General features: G+C 40.0%; 1 protein-coding gene across 4 annotated transcripts in view; it reads right to left on the bottom strand.

The window, feature by feature from the left end:
• Positions 1 to 4,209: 4,209 nt before the first annotated feature.
• The window catches only part of LOC139469911 (myosin heavy chain, non-muscle-like), a 69,793-nt gene continuing 52,539 nt past the window's right edge, over positions 4,210 to 21,463 (bottom strand). For 2 of the 4 annotated variants that reach the window (XM_071252258.1, XM_071252259.1), the window contains 16 exons: positions 21,142 to 21,290; positions 19,176 to 19,595; positions 18,757 to 18,901; positions 17,999 to 18,211; positions 17,321 to 17,632; positions 16,555 to 16,707; positions 16,131 to 16,298; positions 15,634 to 15,746; positions 14,492 to 14,672; positions 13,445 to 13,657; positions 12,534 to 12,913; positions 11,973 to 12,096; positions 10,956 to 11,164; positions 10,233 to 10,341; positions 9,393 to 9,562; positions 4,210 to 6,565 (listed from right to left, as the gene is read on the bottom strand). In XM_071252258.1, coding sequence (XP_071108359.1) covers positions 6,454 to 6,565; positions 9,393 to 9,562; positions 10,233 to 10,341; positions 10,956 to 11,164; positions 11,973 to 12,096; positions 12,534 to 12,913; positions 13,445 to 13,657; positions 14,492 to 14,672; positions 15,634 to 15,746; positions 16,131 to 16,298; positions 16,555 to 16,707; positions 17,321 to 17,632; positions 17,999 to 18,211; positions 18,757 to 18,901; positions 19,176 to 19,595; positions 21,142 to 21,290 — 3,171 coding nt within the window. In that variant the 3' untranslated portion in view covers positions 4,210 to 6,453. Of the gene's footprint in view, positions 6,566 to 8,101; positions 8,130 to 8,633; positions 8,671 to 9,392; positions 9,563 to 10,232; positions 10,342 to 10,955; positions 11,165 to 11,972; positions 12,097 to 12,533; positions 12,914 to 13,444; positions 13,658 to 14,491; positions 14,673 to 15,633; positions 15,747 to 16,130; positions 16,299 to 16,554; positions 16,708 to 17,320; positions 17,633 to 17,998; positions 18,212 to 18,756; positions 18,902 to 19,175; positions 19,596 to 21,141; positions 21,291 to 21,463 lie in introns of all 4 variants that reach the window. The other 2 variants (XM_071252261.1, XM_071252260.1) reach the window with 2 other exon arrangements.

The raw sequence follows: 21,463 nt of genomic DNA, 5'->3' as shown, positions 1-21,463 counted from the left end.
CACACCCCATGTTATAGTGCAAGTATTCGTGATAGAAAACGTATTATGTCCGAAAACCTATGCAGCTGAAAGCTCTGATCGAAAACAGGACAATCCGCAACGGTTGTCCGGTTTTCGATCATATTTTCGGAGTTTTTAAAATCTTTGATTATATTTTTACGCGGAAGATGATTTTTTCCGAGGACTACTGTTTGAAAAAACGCTATTTTACGCGTTTCCTCAGAGATTTCACATCCCTGATACTTGGAAGAGGCCAAGATCTGTACTTGGAAGAGGCCTAGATCTGTACTTGGAAGAGGCCTAGATCTGTACTTGGAAGAGGCCTAGATCTGTTTGTAGAGGTTGCCTAGATCTGGAGGTCTATTTAATCCTGACATACTTTATAGGTGGAATCCAAAATCTGCAAGAGTGATATCTGAGAATAGCTCAGCATAATATTATATATTATATATCACATTGCCAGTTTCCTTGTTTGTAATAAGCACATTATTCAACCTTTCACTGTGATCTTGTAGTGAGATGGATCTGATTTTTCTCTCTGATAGTATATCCATGCTGAACCCGTTCGACTAAGCAATCTTCCTGCTAAGCTGGTCGCTAGCCTATATGCAAAGTATGGGAGCTACGACCAACTTAGCACTAAGTTTGCTTTATGGAACAGGTTCCTGATCAATTTGCTTTAGATAATAACAAAATCAAAGAAAGCGTGAGGTATCATGTGTGTACCTTGCGTGCTTGAATCTCAAACCTGTGTGTACCAGTTCTTTTCCATTGTTTGTTATTGTTGTTTCATTGTTGTTTGAACAGATTGAAATTCATCTTCAACAATCACGAAACACAATCTGTGGTCTGTTTATGCCTTGTAGTACTGAGCAGCCAATCAGGTGACTCGTATGTGTGAAAGCTCGGAGGTGTTAGTATCGTATGGGTGTGGTGATCACATTGATGTCTATGTTCAGGTTCAGTTTTATGTAAGCTTTATGTTACATGTTTGTGTTTTTCATTTATGGTTGTCTTTTGTAACTTTGAAATAGAGAATCTCACCCGAGTGTCTTTTGATATCAAATATATCCACACAAGTTGATAAAAGTCATCATCCCGAGGCAAGAGAGTTAACTGACTTTAAAAGTCCAGTTTCCACCCTTGCCGAACTAGGCTGGAATTCCTGGGCTCGATCGTAGTGCCACCAGTGGCTATTACGAGTTATGTCCCTCCTGATCCTCTCCTTTAGACCAATCAGATTCCACCTCTTGTATCACTTGCATTTGCTTGAAACAAAACAGTGGCGCCACGTCAAGACGATCTGATCAATAATCAAGATCTATATTGTGATAAAATGGGTCTGACATCGTGCAATGCGTGAGCACCTTGATTAAAAACATGAAAAGATTTGGAAAATATCTGTTGACGAGTTGAAGGTGCACATGCTTTGCAAATCGTGCAATCAACCGATATCTGCAGGACAGTTTACGAACCGGATTTCGATTTCGATGCAAAATTTTGATTAGACTATGCATAGACTCATTAGTCCAGCCAAAATGTAACTCCATAATACCAGCTTAGTTCCGCAAGAGTGGAAACTGGACTTTTTTAGTCAGTTAACTTCCTTGCCTTGGGAAGATGATAAAAGTGGGAAAACTCCGAGGCTTGCCAAGGATTTTTTCCACTTTTATCGAGTGTTGATATAATTCATATCAAAAGACACGAGGATGAGATTTTATTTATCATCCAACATCATTCTTCCAACTTTTTCAGTTTGCAGACAGTAATTAGCAGTGTCTTAAGTGTAAAAAGTACTGCTTACAGCTTCTGTAGCAGAGCCATTAGTGATGTCATATGATTGTGACGTCACGGTAACCAATGACGTCACAATGGTCTGCAAAGCATTGTGATGCAATTTCATTGCAGCGATATCTACAGTGTAGATATTGCTTGATCTCACCTAAGCATATCTCCTGTGGGAGCCAGTTTTGGATGATAAATGACCTTGACACATGGCAAGTTAAGATGAAAACTGATGTATTAGTATCATAATAAAATGTCGTGTATCAAAATAGAATAAAATAAGGTGTTCCATATTTTGACAATAAGGTTTCTAGTGACCTTGACCTTCATTAGGTCACCCTAGTGATCGGACAAATATTTTTTTAACACTTAATGGAGAAATAATGAGGATCTGTTGTTTCTACTTCAGGAACCAACAGATTTAATGATTCTCCAACTTAAAATGTATTACGGTTGCTGTAGAATTTCTATTTCGTTTGGCCTATTGACCTATAGTGCAAAATGGCCAGTTAATTCCTGGCTCAGGATCAGCTGCAACAACAATAGCGTGACGTCGTCATAATAGTTTAATAATCATTGATATTATGTACACAAGTTTAACCTTATTCTACCTCACCATGACAGTACTGAGTAAGTGAGGAGTGAATGACCTTCAAAGTGACCATGACATTTGACATAATCATGACATGATGGGTGTTGGCATAGTTATTTATAGTTCATATTCCATTAACATTTAACATGGCAAAATACTGAAAGATAATGCAGAGTTGATGCTTCGTCTGTATGTCCATTTGTCTGTCTGTAATCATTTCGAAACTCGAAAACTGTTCAATTTTTTTCAGCAAAACTTGGCAGATATATCAAACAAATCCTGAAGTAGTGCCTTTTGCTATTTATGGACTTTGTACATTTTTATTGGAAACTATTTTTACTTAGTTTCAAAAGTGATGGGGTAGGTGTTGTTTCCGGAAAAAAACTTGAAAACTGAAAAAGGCATTTCATCCAAACCTGGTACATGTATTAACCAAGGGCTGAAGTGGTGCCTTTTGGTATTTAGGAATTTTTCAAAATTATATTTTTCCATGTTTCCATGGAAGCAAATTAAGACTCAGTGGAAACGGAGGTATGTGTCGTTTCCGGAGCACAACTATATTCAACATTTTTCATCCAAACTTGGTACTTATTTTAACCAAGGGCTGAAGTCGTACCTTTTGCGATTTTTTAAAAAAAATTAAAATTTTGTTTCCAAGGCAACAAGTTTGACTTCCACTCTGTTCATAGTGGTGTGTTTGTTCATACCATATCTCTAAAAGTAATATGTATTCTTTCATAATACTTTGCACACAGACCTGTTTGTCAAATGGTGCCTTTTGCTACTTGGGGGTGTTTAAAATTATTTTTTTTCCTGTTTCCATGGCAACAAGTTTGATTTTAACTGTGTACAATGTTCCAAATCCCATGGTATTGTTTTGATAGATAGAAATTCTCTCATCAAGTTTGACTTAAGTAACAGTCAGATGATCTGTTCTTTCAAATTTGTGGGGACCAGGGTATCAGTAGACATTTGCAAGGTATCTCATGTCATAAACTAAAAACTTTCCTTCATGAAGATCCAGGGTAGAATAGGTCTTCAGCAACCCATGCTTGTCGTAACAGGCGACCAACGGGACTCGGGTGGTCAGGCTCGCTGACTTGGTTGATGCATGTCATCGTATCCCAATTGTGTGGATAGATGCTCATGATGTCAATCACTGGATTGTCTGGTCCAGACTTGATTATTTACAGACCGCCATCATATAGCTAGAATATTGCTGAGTGCGGCATTAAACAAAGAATCAAATCAAGAATTCCTCACTAACTGAAATTAAAAATTCAGAACACAGTGTGTTGTATAGTTGATATGGAAAGGTTGCAAATATATCATATAATATTGCTTTTGAAAAGGTATTTCAACCCACTTTGTGGTGGGATAAAAAGGCATTATTTTCATGTCTTATTATTGAGGCTTCTGAATATGGCTTTGTTCTCTATTTGTTTAAAAATGTTTAATAAAATCATGAGCAAACTGTTCATGACCAACACACATACCAATGTTGTTTGTTCTTTCATTGTTTCACTTTTACATATCAGAAAAGGTCACCAGTACTCCATGCTCGTCTCCCTGCAGAGATTCCAGGACAGAATATGTCCCCAGTTTCCCTTGTTTGTCTCTCTGAGGAATAGGTCAGCAGTAGCCCATGCTACCTGTGGAGATTCCAAGACAGGATAAGTCTCCCGAACACCATGATTGTTGTCAACAATATTCACTCCTCTCCAAGTACTGTTCCAATACGGAGAACCAACTCGAGTTTTCATCATGACAGACTTATCAAAGCAATTAGAAATAGAATGCAGATCATGACAATAAACAACGGACACGTCACACATTTTCCATAGTTATTTTATTTAAGATTTTTTTGTGTATCAGCCAAGCATACATCATGATAGTATTCAATGCCAAGCAATCTTATCAAATCCGTGTGGAAACAGGTACATAACATGATATATCACTGAGATTAAATGCAATCAACTGCTGACTGGCTCAAAAGAAACACTTAATAAAAGAATTTTGATCCCTTGAAAACAGCATACTCAAAAGAGCACCTGCTCATTCCTACCACCATTGCTGCGGTGGCAGTCAGCTATAATACATCATTTGTTCCCATTGGTAGAAATGTTTAGTAATTTCGTTACAACAATACTTTTACAAATTTTCTATTTTGGCCTAATTATGTCCTAAACAACAAAGGCAGCAGAGGCGTGTTTTCACTGAAAAAAATGGTGTCAAATGATTGCGTAGAATGTACAAAAATATTCATCTAAAATCTGTTCACATGTTAGTGACCAATTAAACATAGAAACGTTATTTACACATTATTCAAGCACTGCACAAGACTAACCATTGCCAGATCCTCCTATCGCTGTTCTGATAGCCAGTTGACACGCCATGTTAATAAAATAACCATTCTTACATTAGTAATCTTATATTGAAACTAAGGATGCACATCAAATGCTTAGCAACCTTTCACTCAACATCTTAAAAATAGAATATTAACTTTCTTTCACAGAGGTCAGCTCAAAGTACAGTTAGGGATAACAACTGATGCAGAGAACCCAACATTTTAAAATAGAATATCCTCATCAACATTAGTAGTTTTACATACCTCGATACTTCAATTTTTAAGTTAATATCAAATACTGATCATACCTCGATACTTCAATTTTTAAGTTAATATCAAATACTGATGTTTCTCAATCTGTGATGAGAAGTATTGTTCTTCTATTGTGTGTGTCATGATTTATAAGTTGTGATTTTGAGGTGGCTAGCTGTCCCATAGGATTGTTCAGTCAAGATTATGGCTTGTATCAAATTGTCACATAAAGTCTGCATGGAAATGTACAAACGGTGATATGATAAATAGCATTGTACCAAAACAAAACAGTTAAACAAAGACTGCATCCCTAAACGTAAAGTGAAATGTAATAGTTGCAAGCAAAGTCCATATATCAAATCCCCAAATGTGTTTCCATTTGGTGGTTTTACTTATTAAGATCAGAAATAAAATCACTATTTAAGTGACCAAGCTCATCAGTCACATGAAAAACAACTTTCTTGGGTCTAAGTCCACAATCTGATTCATATCAAGCACATTAATGCTTCTCTATATCTCCGGCAACAGACACTGCTACATAGACGCACCATCCTCATGCAAACACAAGCCTGTATCTTCAGTCTGGGGGTAAACATTAACTAAGTACACTGATTTCATCACTGGTTCCAAGAGAGAAGGTTGTGGGGAGAAACAACAAAAACCCACTGTTGTAACCTGGAATCCTTTCTTGGAAATATACGACGGTACAACACGTCAAAATGACAAAATGGAGCTTTCATGCGTTTAAAACCATGTCGACTCATATTGACCCATACCACTCAAATATTGGTAATTTGTGTTTGGAAATATGACCCCCAAAAAAGACAAACTTGATTTTTCATGAGTTGTCACTCAGTCATACGTAGTCAAGCAGATTCAGTGAGCAACAAAAGAAAAGAGGATTTATTGCTATGCTACTGATGGAAACTACTCTAGCAAGCCAACATGACGACTGATTAAACCCTTTCCTGGATGTCTAAACAATGCCTTGACAACGTCTATTTGATATCCCTCAATTGCCAACATATCGATAACAGAAACCCATTTCAATCAATTTCTCCATACTATAATACAATTCTGATTAAAGTGTGAAATTTACAATCATTACCACATTACAGCTCAATCTAAATATGCCCATGTCTGCATGTGCTGTCTCCAAAACGTAAACATTCAGTCCTACTTAGACAGCCTTTAGTTCATTGGTTCTTTTCCATTGTAAACAAAATCTCAGTTGATCATCATCAAACGTACAGACAGAAAATAACAGCATCATAACATAAGCATAATGGACCATTCAAAAGATAAACTTGATTATTAAAGCAGTAAATGATGGTAATGTCACGTTATATCAATTAGAGATAGATACAATAGTTAATATAATGCATAATATGGACAACTATTGGAATGGCTGGTGGCTTAGAAACCAGCACAGTTAGGATATATATTCATATATACTATGCATGGGATACGAGTCAGCTCAGGTTTCAGACTGATTCTGCTCTGATTCATCGTCATCTTCTTCCTCGGCTGCCTGAGTCTTGATTGATTGAATAACCTGGCGGGCCGTCGTCGTGCTTCGGGATGAGGGCCTGAAACAGGTGGGTTCTGGGGTTAAGACTCTTGCAGAATGATTGAGTTTGACTAAGGTGTTGCACAGAGGTGACAGAGATATAGTGGAGTATATATATGGGTTGCATGCACATCCCATGGTTCACTTGTCCATAATAGACTCAAAAAACAAATATCACTAAATGGATAAGTATTGATGAATTACTTTTTAGTAAATCACTTTTTCAAACTTGTAGATAAAATAAACAAAATACGTGAAATGTAAAAACAAGTTGAGGAAGGAAGTAAAAAAAAAAGATTAAAAAAAAAAGCTGTTGAAAAGCTGCAGAAATGACTTTGAAAAATAAGAACAAAGTCTTTCAAAAATTGACACTCTGAGAATTCTTCATACTGAATACTGCAGTAAGGGCACAAATTCTGCTGTGATGTTATGAAGGCTTGTAATCTTACATTTACCGAAAAACTGAAATATTTGGAAAATTTTACAAGTGCTTCCTGGTATTGTTTTTACAGACTAAACCATGTTGGTCAAGTTATTTATATACAAGACAGTTTTGTTTATTGCACAACAACCTTGTTTTATCCTCATAACCTGATAGGAATCCGTTGAGCAGTGCTTCTGCTGAGCTGAACAACAAACACAAAACACATTTCCTAGACAGAACTAGTTTAAAAGGATGCCCTCTGACAAGCTGAAGTCGTACACAGTACTTTTCCCACCAACATAATCCTACATTCAATAATGAAATCTCACTGGACCAGGAAAACAAATCTTTTTCTTTGTTCTTCATAAGATTAGACAACAAAGGACTGATGTTTGAACTGTAATGTTTAAACAAAAAAATCAGCTTTCTAACAGTCAGTCTAATGAGATTATACAATCACATTTGTTTTAGTTCAAGTGACCAGAATGACTCGTGACTTGCTACATCTCCTCATGCAGGTGACCAGCGGCATTCATGGTACGTGTAGAACACAATAGGTAGATGATACGTGATATATCACACCTGTACACAAACTGACATCCAGAATGCATCGGCAGTCTCTACTGAGAAAACTCACTGTAGACATGCAGTAGGGAACATGTATCATAGTTATAGAAACATAGAAAACCTTCATTGCTTAACTTTTGTCATATGACACCATCTAGCATGCTATAAAACATAAAAAATATCACACCACACATTTAGGACATCACAAAAAGTTTACACAAACACGCAGTTACTGTTTTCTATATTCTGTTTGACCTGTATATATCTTTCCAATGTACACTCGGGTTAGTACATTACTCTTGCACTTCAGCCTGTATAACTCTACAAAGTTGAAACAGCCATGCGTATATGGTATTTGTGACCAAGCAGTGAGGACAGCTCTTGTATATCTCTAAGCTTTCCTGACAATGTTCTACTTGTAAGCTTTAACAAGACAAATTACAGTCAAAAATAGACAAGTACACTACAGCATGCTGGGAAACAGATTGTGATCAGCTTGGAGCTGTCTGTGGCAGATGGTTCAAGTCTGTATAGTAGAAGAAACATAGGAAACTGCCAACTTACAACCTAATCTTGCTGCATTTCACTTTGTCTGACAACAGAGAGTGATACTGCATAATAACAGTTCAACATAAATGTGCAAAGCTTTCCCAAAGTTGATTAAATGCAAACAAATGAGGTCAAAAACAAATATTTAGAGTGCATGCGTCACCACTAGCACTAACAAATTCTCCAGTATTTCCGAATTGAATTAACTAATCTATGTTGTGTAACTATCACTTCAAAACATGCTGTCATTGTTATATTGATCTTGTAGTTATCGAAGCAAAGCATGTCAACTGTAGCGGAATTGTTAACATGGAAAAACAGGTTTGGGACAAGATGTCATGAAATGGCGATGGATGCGTTCAACTGGAGATGAGGTGGGAGGAAATACCCAGATTACAACAGATCATTCAAGCCTATTCTCACTGTTTTCATATTGAACACTGAAGCCAAAAAAATTAAACCAATGACTTATAATAAATATGCAATCCAGGCGTTTCATTGCAAATGGAAGAGCTTGAGGCCAAGGGATGGCGGAACATGCGAATACCTTTCACTTCTTCTTGGCTTCGCAAACACATTTTAGACTGCATGGAAAATGACGGATATATGAGGTTATCATGGGACAAGAATTACAGGATTTTACTGTACTTAGTTGTACATAGAAATATATATAATATTGAATACATGAAGGAAAGACGGTACGTTACCTAATATCTCCTGAAAGGCGAGGTATTATTGTAGAATACCATTGAAGCAAAGCATGAATGATTTTGCAAAGGACATCAAACAGCTTTAGATAGCAGACCTTTCAGCCAATTCAGAAAACGACTTAACTTTTTTAGCTGAATACAGAATTGCTGAATGCATTCCAATCAGAGTATGAATAAATGCCACGCCACTGTCAACTCTTGAAGAGAAGCTATATACTGCAGTGCAATATTTGGACTCATTGCATAACCACGACAGCACAATTAAGCTGCTATTATGATAGGACTGGTTAAAAATCAGATAACATACCCTCACATTTTGCTAAATGGAAGATGAGATGTCATAAATACAAAGACACCAAAAATGAAAGTGTTTTGAATCATGCAATAACGTGATGATGAAAACATAGTTCAATGATTGACTTATCACCAAAAAAAACACCTAAACAAACCTACTTAACGTATCATGCAGAGAACATGTACAAATATTCTACTACAAACAATAACATGTCTAAAGGTTAACTGCAAGTTCTATAGATACATTACAATATCATCAATGCTATGCATCAATGGCTGATGAAACAGGGAATGCCACATACCTGAATTTTCTTAACTGTGAGATTTCTCGAGATGCCACTTCATTTTGTTCCATTTGCTCATCGATATCTCTCTGTAGTTTACGTTTCTGAGAGTTGAGACGTGCAACCTCCTCCTCAGTTTCGTCCAACTGTCGCTTCAAGGCCTTCACTCGGTTGTTCACCTTGTCAAGCTGCAGGTGGAAACACAAAGACTTACAAGGTGTCCGTCCCCCTTGTTTGTAATGAGAGTCAAGGCAATACATCACACAATCTCAACTTACAGTGTTGCACATGAATGTCAGATTCTGTATGGCTGAGACCCATTCTATTATTTTCAATGTACCCCGCTAACATGTAAGGTACATTTCTTATGTTCCCCACTAGAATTGTCTAACTGTTGGAATTACACCTGCAACATACAAACCACAATTTTGTATCTCTAATTAAATGTTAGACACCATTTTCCAGATATTAACAATATGTTCCAAATGAAATAGATCTAGGGGGAATAACTCAGTTTGTTTGCTGTCGTCTGCTACAAATGCCTAAATGTGGTATTTTTATTGATTCAGGCCAAAGCATGCATGCATAAGATAAGTTGTGCAGTAAGATAAACTGACCCTGCGACCACCATGTGACTACCCTGCATCCACCCTGCGACCACCATGTGACTACCCTGCATCCACCCTGCGACCACCTTGTGACTACCCTGCATCCACCCTGCAACTACCTTGCATCCACCCAGTGACTACCCTGCATCCACCCTGCAACTACCATGTGACTACCCTGCATCCACCCTGCGACTACCTTGCATCCACCCTGCGACCACCATGTGACTACCCTGCATCCACCCCAACTGACCTGTTCCTTATACTGGTCAGCATGTCTCCTCTCGTCCTCAGCCTGCAACACCAACTCCTTCAGCTTTTTCTCCAGTTTCCGACTCGCTCTTGACAATGTTGCCCGTTCCCTGGAACACAGAAATGTGAAACACATTCAGAATAATGCAAGAGTCATCAGGAGATAGCAAATCCCTCGCCCCCAAAAAATTCCACAGAAGAAATCATCTGACTGTTACACTAAGTCCAACTTGACAAGAGAATTTCTGAGCTGTCTGTCCGTACAAAAGGAGTAGTTAGATGCCGGGGGGATAACAAAGACAGTGATGTAGACAAACACATTATCTGTCCACCTCACTGATTACAAGTGTTAAAGTTACACTATGTCTGGCATACGAAGGCAACGGTATGAGTGAGGAAGGTGATTTTGTGGTAGTCGAAAGTGCTGTCCTGCAGACTGTAGATATTTCCCAATTTAATGAGACCCAACACTCTCAGGGTTGACGCAACTCTGCAAATTGGTCCTGGTCACTAATTCAACAGGTTCGTCAGTGACAGTTTTCATCCACTAGTCCTCATAATGATAACATGTAGCAAAATTCTTAAAAAGGGCTACTTTCTACTAGACCTTATGATACCTTGACCATTGGGCAGTTTGGCAAGGACTATAGGACTAGTGCCAGTTTCTAACGCTGTTCCTACATCGATGGTATTGATATCAACCCAGTGAACCTGGTAGACTCACTTGGCTTCAATTTCGAGCTGCTCTTCCAGATTGACAATCTTGCTCTCAAGGGCAGCTATAGTAGCTTTGGTTCTAGATCGGTTCTGCCCCTCCAGTTCTGCTAGCTTGTCTCTCATATCCTTGTTCTGCCTCTCCAGGGCAGACTTCTGGTTCTCCAACTTCAGGGAAAGTGTCTTCTCAGCTGACAAATCAGCACTCATTTGCTCCATCTGACAAAATAAAGGAAGTAATTCAAACGTTTTGTTTGTTGTTTAATGCCGCACTCAGCAACATTCCAGCTATATGACGGCAGTCTGTAAAATAAACGAGTCTGAACCAGACAATCCAGTGATTGACATCATGAGCATCAATCCAAGCAATTAGGATACGATGACATGCATCACCAAGTCAGCGAGTCTGACCACATGATCCCATTAGTCGCCTCTTACAACAAGCATAGTTGCCTTTTACGGCAAGCATGCGTTGCTGAAGACCTATTCTGACCCATGGGTTAATTCAAACGTATGGATCCATATTGAAGGACTGAAATGTAGGTATCTTTGTGGGTAGCATCTGTAATGGTGATGAAGTTTTGATAAGTCACTTACTTGGTAATTGTGCGATTTTTGTTTACACTATTTTGACTTGCAACACAAAGTATATATTTCTCCTGAGCATTGTTTTTTTTATCGTCAGTGAGTGACCATACACCCTTATACTATCAATAAGAGTGACAAATGCGCTTATGAATTGACAGCACAGGTCGCAAACTAGTCTAGATTTCTGCTATATCATCCAGGTATTCACGGGAAAAAAACTATAACAAAGGCAACAACCAGTCCCCGGGAATTGCTTTAGATCAGTGCCCCTTTAAGTGTTCAGCCACAGCAGCTTTCCATACCACTGGGGTATGATGACAAGCAATCAGCCAAGACAACAAGCCTGCCCGCAATGGAACACCAAATTGTCTCGAATGACTAGCATCGGTTGCTGGGGACCTATTCTAACCAGAAATCCTGGTAACATGAGAGTACGTACCTGAATAGTTGCCTTCCTGGCCTTGTCTGTCATGATCTCCGTGTTGCCGTGTTCGTCCTCCAGCTCGTCCTCCAACTCACTGATACGAGCCTCCAGGCGACGCTTCTCATCAAGGAATGCATTCCTGGAATAAATATTCGAAAATGCTCATTCCCAAAACAACTTTTTTAATCTTAAAGTTCTTATGTTTCCTTTTACTCAATAATCAGCATGTCTGTGCAGCCAAATGTGCAGGACGAAAACACACTACTACAAAGTAGCATTCACACTGCACAATTCTAAATGCAAATGTGTATGTCTTAAGCTGGTATGTCACTGGCTTCAAACGCTGTAGTTAAGGCAGATGCTTGAGTCTGTAGAGTTTTCTGCTATGACATACATAATTAATGACACTTTAAATGTTGGATGGCCAGAATCCCTTGACTATTATGCTTAAATTCTAACAAATAATTACAGGTAATCAAACTTGGGTCTAAGGCTTGACAATGAACCAGGATTACCAAGCATCGGATGTCAGTCAGTCAGTCAGTCAAATCTATGGCAACAAATGCTGCAACTCACTTTCCACTTGCAAGTGTTGTGAGTTCGTCTGCGAGTTCATCACGCTCTCCCTCCGCATTCCTCCTGGCCCTCTCCGCCATGGACAACTCCTCCTGCACCTTCAGCAGCTCTGCCTCTAGGTTCTTTATCTTCCTCTCATTGTCCTTAAAGCTGTTAGCCATCTCCTCCCTGGATATCCGCAGCTCATCCAGCTCACGCAGGTATTCCTTGGACTGAGACTGGGCCCGTTTGTACTGCTTCACTGCATCGTCCTTCACCTTGTTGGACATCTCCAGCTGACCTTCAAGGTCTTTCAGGTCAGCCATCAGCTTGTTGCGAGCACTCGTAGCAAGGGATCTCTGTTTGCGTTCATCTTCCAGTTCTGCTTCCATTTCTCGCAACTGTAATATGAAAGGAAAATCTGACAGTGTCTATTCACTTTCACACTGAACTTACCCTTTGTACTATCAGCTCTATTAGCAGGAACCTATCCAAAACTGAGATTGGAAACTGAACCTGTCAATACCCATCCATGTGTAAAATGGCAATGACACAGCTGAGACAACTGTTTTGTCAAAGGTTGGACGTTTCCTAATCATGAACCATAACCATCTTAATACTTCATGTCACCATAGACCATAATTGTTTAAATTTTTTTAATTTTCCAAATTATCTCTTCAAAATTAAGTTAGCTGCTGGGTAGCACCAGCCACAGAACTATTTTCACAAGGTGTGAGAATTTCTGAATAATGTCTCACGACCCTGATTCAAATGTTTCGGATCGAGTGAGAAGTGTATCATTTGTTCACCCATCTAAAAGCTATACATCCTGAATACCTTATACTTTACATCTATGTAGGACTTAAATCAAACCTACGTGCAAGATAAGAGTATCAACAATTGGATTGTGCTAAGCCAATCATAAAACATACCTGCTTAAGAATTGACTTCTTGGCGTCATCGACCAGGTCATCCCGTCCCTGCATGTCGCGGTCATACTGAGCTCTGAGGGCCTGCATGTTGACCTCGAGACGGAGCTTGGCGTCCTCAGAGAGCTGCAGCTCATCCTCCAGTTCCTCAATCTGCGTCTTCTGCTCATCCACCTGCTGCTCCAGCTGGCGTCGTGCCTTCTCCAGGTCATGCACCTGACACATGGCATTAGGAGTGAGTGAGTGAGTGAGCGGGTGAGTGAATATAGTTTTACACCGCTTTTAGCAATATTCCAGCAATATCACGGCGGGGGACACCAGGAATGGGCTTTACTCATTGTACCCATGTCGGGAATCGAACCCGGGTCTTCAGTGTGACATTTACAGCGGTAGAAACTAACATTTTTGTTATACTAGTCCTTATAATGATAATATATAGCAAAACCCTTAAAAATGGCAATTTTCTACTAGTCCTTATGATACCGTAACTATTGGGCAGTTTGGCAAGGACTATAGGACTAGTGCCAATTTCTAACCCTGGACAAGCGAACACTTTAACCACTAGGCTACCCGGCCACCCCCATGGCATTAGGAGTTGTGATCACTCATTAAACATAATTTTCTGGTACATCACAGCATGCCACCTAGATGATGTAAGAAACCCTCAAACTACCACCATTGTGGACATTTGTCACTGTGATTACACCCATGCTAACAGTGCAAGGCTCAGTATACAAGATCAGTATATCAGGGACAGGTGGCAATTCAGACTACAGGGCTATGCATCACAACTGATTTATTCATTGGAATTACAACTTACTGTATCTGCCAAACCCCAATATTGTTTTGGTGGTCAATTTGTTTGTACCCTCAATTTTTAAAACCAAATAAAATTGAATGGCTTGGGAGTTAAAACTCCTGCCATGGAACTTTAAAAGATTAGCTAATTCAAGGATACAAACTCTTGTTGTGAAGAAGTGCCTATTTCCTGCTTATACAACTCTGAAGACCCTCACAAAACTGAAGTCTCTCTGATGCTAATCTACTTACATTTTTGCCAACGTCATCCTTGGAGGACATGAGATCGTCAAGCTCCCTGGCCTGTTGTTGTTTCTGCCGTTCGGAAGACTCCAGCCTCTCTCTCAACTCCTCCAGATCCCGGTTCAGGTTCAGGATCCTTGTCTCCTTCTCCCGACTCTCACGCTCGATGCCATCACGCTCGGCGGCAAGCCTGTAGATACAAGCAACTCCTATCAATTTCAGGGCATTTAAAGGCATTCTGAATTTGCATGCTGTATAAGGTTTTAGTTCTTGTTACGGAGACAGTGGATGAAGCAAAGATGAGGATAGAAAGATAATGAAATCCATGGTTCCCAGGTCCCTTCTTGACAGCTCCTCATTTCTGCTCATTTTACAATTCATTACCCGTGAAGCCATGTAATTTTCACATTTTACAATAAGTACACTGAAGTTGTTCGTTCTTGTCAGCAGGACAAGGAAACTGGTAGCACCTGCCCCTTTCCCCATAGCTAGCTCCACAACCACGCCCCGATTCATTATCAACAAACATGCAAAGTATGACAAGGTAGACACCATTTATGGATAACAACTTCTTTAATACTGTTAAGCGTTGTTTCCCTAAAGATCCTTATACCGTTGTCAAGCAAGACTGAATGAGGGACATTGTACAGAATATATATAATAGTGGAGGACTAACAGTAATGACAATTGCATATATGAGTGGGATAACATGAATAAGTAACGACAACAACGGTATAAGGATCTATACCGAAATGTCGCTTTTTACAGTATTAAAGAAGTTGTTATCCATAAATTGTGTCTACTTTTGTCATCTGTCAACTTCTAAGTAATGCCTATCAAACAATTCATGCAACAGTAAATGTCCCTACTAAAGTAGGCAGATGTTGTGGATGTCAGCTTCTTTATTATGACCAATAACGTTTCGGTGTGTATGCTTACCCTTCATCAGGTCAATGACTGCTTATTTAATTATCTGATGACGGAGTATGCACACTCCAAAATGTTGTGTTCCTCATAATAAGTTGACATCCATACATTCTCTCTTATGTTATGACTTCTAAATGCCATTCAAAGACTTGATACTTAAAGTAGTGAACTACTTGAGGACTACAAAAACTGAGCCTTCTTAAAGGACAGAAAGCACTACCCACCTTTCTGAGATGGCCTTCTCTTCATTGAGCATCTGGTCGAACTTGCGCTGCTTCTTCTCCATCTGACTGGTTGTGGACCTCTGACTGTCACGCTCAATTGTCAGGTCCTCGACCTAGTCACAAGTATCTTGTGTTACACATACATGAACAACCTACAACTGCTTTGAAATGTTTAAGAACTGGCGTCAATATATATATTTACGACGTCAATTCTCATAAATATACATGTCTAATAAACTTCACAGACTGCTTACTTAATCATTAACAAACAAAAAACTGTAGATGAAAATACGAAATTGAGACATCCCTAATATTTATTAACAACTTCTATGTGCATTCAGCCTACAAAATTTACCTACAATGTTCCTTTAACTGGTGTCTCTAACAACCCTATCCATTTAATCAACATAATGACAAGCATAGGTTGTGGTGGACCTATTCCCCCTTGCAGTCCCCACAGTGGTCTTACTGACTATGGCACTGTAACTTTAGCCTACCTCAGCCTGCAGCTTCTTGCGGGACTTGTCCAGCCTCTCGTTCTGTGTGCGAGTCTCATCGAGCTGGGCCTGTAGAGCATCCATATCACGAGCGGCCTTCTTCCTCAATTCCTCCATAGCCTCAGCATTCGCAGTGTCATTATCAAACTTCTTCTTCATTTCAGCCATCTGCATTCACAGAGTGACATCTATTAATCATACAGTTTGCCAATAAATATAAAAAAACTTCCTTCACTTCTTTTTAGCTGGACTAAAACCTTCCAATTTGACATGTACTTGACAAGTATTCAGCTAGCTTCAATCATAATCACCATACCAGGCAACAAACACCTTCCCTAATGGTCAGCTTCAATCATAATCCCCCAACCAATCCAAGGCAACTAATTCCTCCGTGACAGTCAGCTTCAACCAAGACACCACATACCCTATTATTAGCTTCCACTATCTGCCTCTCCAGATTCTTCTTAGATTCCTCCTCCTCCTCAAGTCTGTCTGCGAGTTGGTTGATCTCATCATTAGCCTGACGCAACTTAGATTGGGCAGACAGCTTTTGACGAGTCTCCTCTTGCATTAGATCCTGAAGTACATACAGATTTACACATCAGACAAACAACAAAAACTTTGACACGTTTTGTTTGATAAGACAGCACCTTTGCATGGAAGCAAGCAGCTGTAGGAAAAGAAGGACATAACTAGTCAGAGATAGGCATTGTGTTAGTTGTGGAATCAAACTGCTCTCCTATTTAGATATTGAAACAACATATGATCATTGTCTGTAAAGGTTTAATTCTCCATGGCAACCTTTTTTATATCTGGTGCAGAAAATAATTGGGGAAAATCACTGCTCCAATGAAATGAGAGATATGGACAGTAGTGCAGTATGGAAATACTCCCAAGGGGCAGTACTGTCAATTTGTTTATTGTTTATGCCGCACTCCATAATGTTAGAGCTATATGGCAGCGGTCTGTCATTAATCGAACGTGACCAGACAATCTAGTGAACTATATAGTGAAGAACGATTGACGTTCTCAGGGTATTATGGCACGAAATCAACCAAATCACTGATTCTGACACCGATCCATTTGGTCGACTCTAATAACCATCATAGGTTGCTAGGGACCAATTCTAAACAGGATTCCCACAACGTGTACTGTCAATAATCCTCTACATCTGATCCTCTGTGCCATACCTGAGCATCAGCCAACTGGGTGTCGAGACTGGACACCTTGGAGCTCAACTGCATAGCCTTAGTCTCCGCTTGCTCCAGCTGCTGGCTGGTGGTGTCCAGTTCGGTGGCCAGCTTCGTCACCTTCTCGACAGTCTCTCCCCGGCCCTGATCCAGCTCCTGCAGCTTAATGGAGGCCTCCTGCAGCTGCTGCTCGGCCTGCTTCCGCTTTCGCTCAGACTCCTGCTTGGCCATCTGGACCTGCTTCAGGTCATTAGCCAGGTCCTGGTTCTCCGCCTCCAGGGTCGTCTTGTTCTTCTCCATCACGTTCTTGCCCTGAAATGTATCACATAAAATCAAATAGGAAGCTGGCATGCACTGTTTTCAGGAAATACAAACTAACTGCAGAGTGACAAACTACCAAGACGTGCTAGATATACTTTTCATATGGGTACTCTAGCGCACACAAGAAAGAAGTGAGGTTTTCCAGCCTTATGTTTGAGCAAGAGCACTGGGCAATGGAAGACTATTATCAAAATGACTGATTATGGATAGTTGACTGTGTAGAGGACTGCTGTTGAAAATCTAAAGATCATAAAAGTATGATGACAAAGAAAATAGAGGATATTAGCAATGACGTTATAGAGGTAGGGCTTTCGCAGGAATTTTCGCGTGCGTTGTTGTGATCGAGTATTTATTTACCTTCCTGACTGTCTCGATCTCTTCGCTGAGGTTCTCCATCTGCTGTTGGTACTTGTGCCTCATGTCCTGGATGCTCTCCTCATGCTGACGCTGAGACAAGTCCAATAACTTCTTCAGGTCCTTGATCTCAGTCTCACGCTTGGTTCTCAGCTCCACAGCAGCAGCTGTGCTGTCCAACTCGGCCTCAAACTCCGTCTTCAGAGCCTCCAATTCCTATAGGAAAACAGTTTAGAGCATCAGTTGCCACACTTTGACTGTTTGTGCAATACTAGCTGACGGGATCTAAGGAAGTGCAATGAGTGACTTCCTGTTTAAATGAAACTCTGAACAGTATGTCAGTTAAATCATAAGTCAAATAAGCATATGTGGAAAGTGATTGGAATATGTGTCAAAGACTTATAGGTGTTGTTCAAGGACCGTAAACCGCTATTCAAATTCCACTTAGTGAGTGAACAGGATTGTATATACCATGAGTACCTTGGAGTGAGTGAGTGAGTGAGTGAGTGAGTGAGTGTGAGTGAGTGAGTGAGTGGTTTTATGCTGCTTTAAGCAATATTCCAGCAATATCACGGCGGGGGACACCAGAAATGGGCTTCACAAATTGTACCCATGTCGGGAATCAAACTCGGGTCTTTGGCGTGACGAGCAAACGCTTTAACCACTAGGCTACCCGACCGCCCCTTCCTTGGCCATGTAACCGAGGTCCCGAGTGTAAAAGTGAAGTCTGGAACAGGCACAGTGCACAAGTTGTTACCAACCTCATTAAGGTCCCTCTTCTGTTTCTCTGCCTTATTCCTGCTCTCCTTCTCCGAGTCCAAGTCCTCCTGCAGTTCCTGAATCTGGTTCTGAAATTCTCGGATCTGCTTGTTCATGTTCGACCTGGCTATAGACTCCTCATCAGTTCTGGAAGATGGACCACATAATATGCACCCATGAACTCTGCCACTACCACAATCATCGGTGAATCTTTCCATCTATCCATCATGGATATTTAGTCTAAATCCCTTCACCACCACTAAAATGTTCATTACTTCCCCAAGTGGTTCTTACATCTAAAAGCCCTAGACATGGTCCAACAACCACTACTATCATTACATTGCAAGTGGTTCTTACTTCTGTAAGCCCAAAGATGGTTCCCACAAGCAATACCATCATTGCATCTCCAAGTGGTTCTTACTTTTGAAGGGCCTGCTGCACTTCCTCCTCACGTCTGCTGAGCTGGGTCTGCAAATCCTCAACCTGCTGCCTCTTCTCGTTCAGCTGGTCACGCAGGTCATTCAGCTCCGACTCCAGTCTGCGCCTGATCTTCTCCAGCTCCTGGCGAGCCTGCTGCTCCTTGCGGAGTCGTTCCTCAAGGTCGGCAATGATGGCCTCATACTTGTTCTTCAGCTTGCCCAGTTGCTTTGCCTTCTCCTCCTCTTCCACCATTTGTCCCTGGACATCATTCATACGCTCTTCCATCTGTTTGCGCTCCTTCAGCAGTTTCTGATTCATGTCCTCAGCTACTGCCATGTCCTCCTCTATCTTCTTCATCTTGGCATCATTTGTCACTTTCTCCAACTGCAGTTTCTGCCGAGCCTGTTCCTCCTCCTCCAGCCTGTAAACACATCAGTCATTGACTACAGGAGCAAGCACAACATAGAAACTATTCTCATTCCGTCACAACTTTTAGTATCATAAGTTTTATAAATGAGATACAGAGTATTGTTAAAAAAAAAGAAAAATCGGCAGGTGGAGGAAAAGTGTCTATTCTCTGAATTAAGGAGCTTTAAACAATACCACACCTGGCCTTTTATGATAGTACAGTGATCGCTCGCTATAACGCTACCAATGGGGTCCAAATAATTGGTGGGCGTTATAGACGATAAGCCGTTTAACCGAGGCGCGCGCTCGGAAAATCTCAAATCATCAATATGTGTTTATCTCACGTCACATCAAAATAGTATATATTTTTATGGACCTAGATCTACCTGTAATATCATTCATTTATTAAATCTGTCACATTTCACAATGTCTGAAATACGTATTCCATTTCAATTTATCATTTTTAATCGATAAATTATAAAATTATTCACTATTTCCCGCGATGTTATTGAAAATAAAATTCTCGGACACACATTTCGACAACGGGTCCACATCAAAGAGCAAAATAAAGACGTTTTAAACAAATCTTTAAATATATTATACAAAGTGATAAAAAAATCAACAAAAATATATCTAAAAGTAATCAAACTTACATCTAAGTTATTATTTCCATCGTTTCGTGCGATCGCGTGTAATGTAAGTCAAATGACATCTCGGCTTTCGTCGCCTTGAATTCTCGGCTCGGACACAATGTTTAATGCAAAAATATATGCATGAAAAATCTATGTCACAGCTCGTAACCTAGCATGATACATTCGCGAAGTTCCATATTTTTAATATATATCGTGATTTCCTGCTTAAAACGTTCAGATTAACACGATTTAACAAAAAATCTTTCGCCAACTTCTGAAATTTATCAAACACGAGCTTGGTATCACAGCTATAATTTGATTGGCTGCCTGAGGTCACGTGCTCAAAATTGACCAATCACGAAACTTGTAGATTTCGGCAAGAAAGCGTCATTAGAAACAAATTTTAATCCAATGAAATCGCTTGTTATAACTACGGAAAAAACCAGGCGATGTTACGAAAGCGCGATTACGAAATGAATGACTGCCGTGTTGTGACAGCAACTACATGTGTGTGACAGTGTCGCCTCAAATTGGATTGCCCACTAATTAAGAATATAAACTTCGCTTGTGGTTCTCTTTTATTGCATGCATGCGCTTCTAAGATCAAAGGACGATAGTGTGAAAAGTTAACTAGTTGAACAATCGTATTTCCGGGACTTGCCGCGGATGTTTTCAAACAGATTATTAGAACTCCATTCAGCGATAAACGGTTGATTATGCAATGAGAAGCGTTATGTGCAAATGAACAACGAACAACAATACAATTATGTCTGTGTAAAACTATCAGTAATAAAAGTGTACATAAATTTTGGGAGCCATACGTTACCGCGCGTAGTAACCGAAGTAGCGCTTTATCGAAGAGCGCAATAGCGAGCGATCACTGTAATAGAAATTACCCTGGTTTGAACTAGCGGGGCAAGTACGTACTGTTCTTCTAGATCCCCTATTGTTTGGCTGTACTTCTTCTTCTCATCCAATAGGGCATTGCAGCGATCTTCCTCCTCTTCAATGCGCAGCTCCATATCATGCAAGACATCCTCCAGCTCTTGTTTCCGAGCAGCAAGTCGAGCACGAGCCTGGTTAGCAAACAAATACGCCATGAACCACATGTTTCCTCATTATATGCAGACACAGTTACAGTGAAGTAATTAGGGCACATATTAACTTTAAGATTGTAATGCAAATACAGAATGCTACATAGGCCAACTAAAAACTTGATATTATATCGCAACTGTAGAAACTCTTAGTC

The sequence above is a fragment of the Haliotis cracherodii genome, unplaced genomic scaffold, assembly GCF_022045235.1.
Source record: "Haliotis cracherodii isolate W230 unplaced genomic scaffold, xgHalCrac1.p SCAF_2, whole genome shotgun sequence".
NCBI classification, from domain to species: domain Eukaryota; kingdom Metazoa; phylum Mollusca; class Gastropoda; order Lepetellida; family Haliotidae; genus Haliotis; species Haliotis cracherodii.
This window is presented reverse-complemented; position numbering and strand designations above follow the sequence as displayed.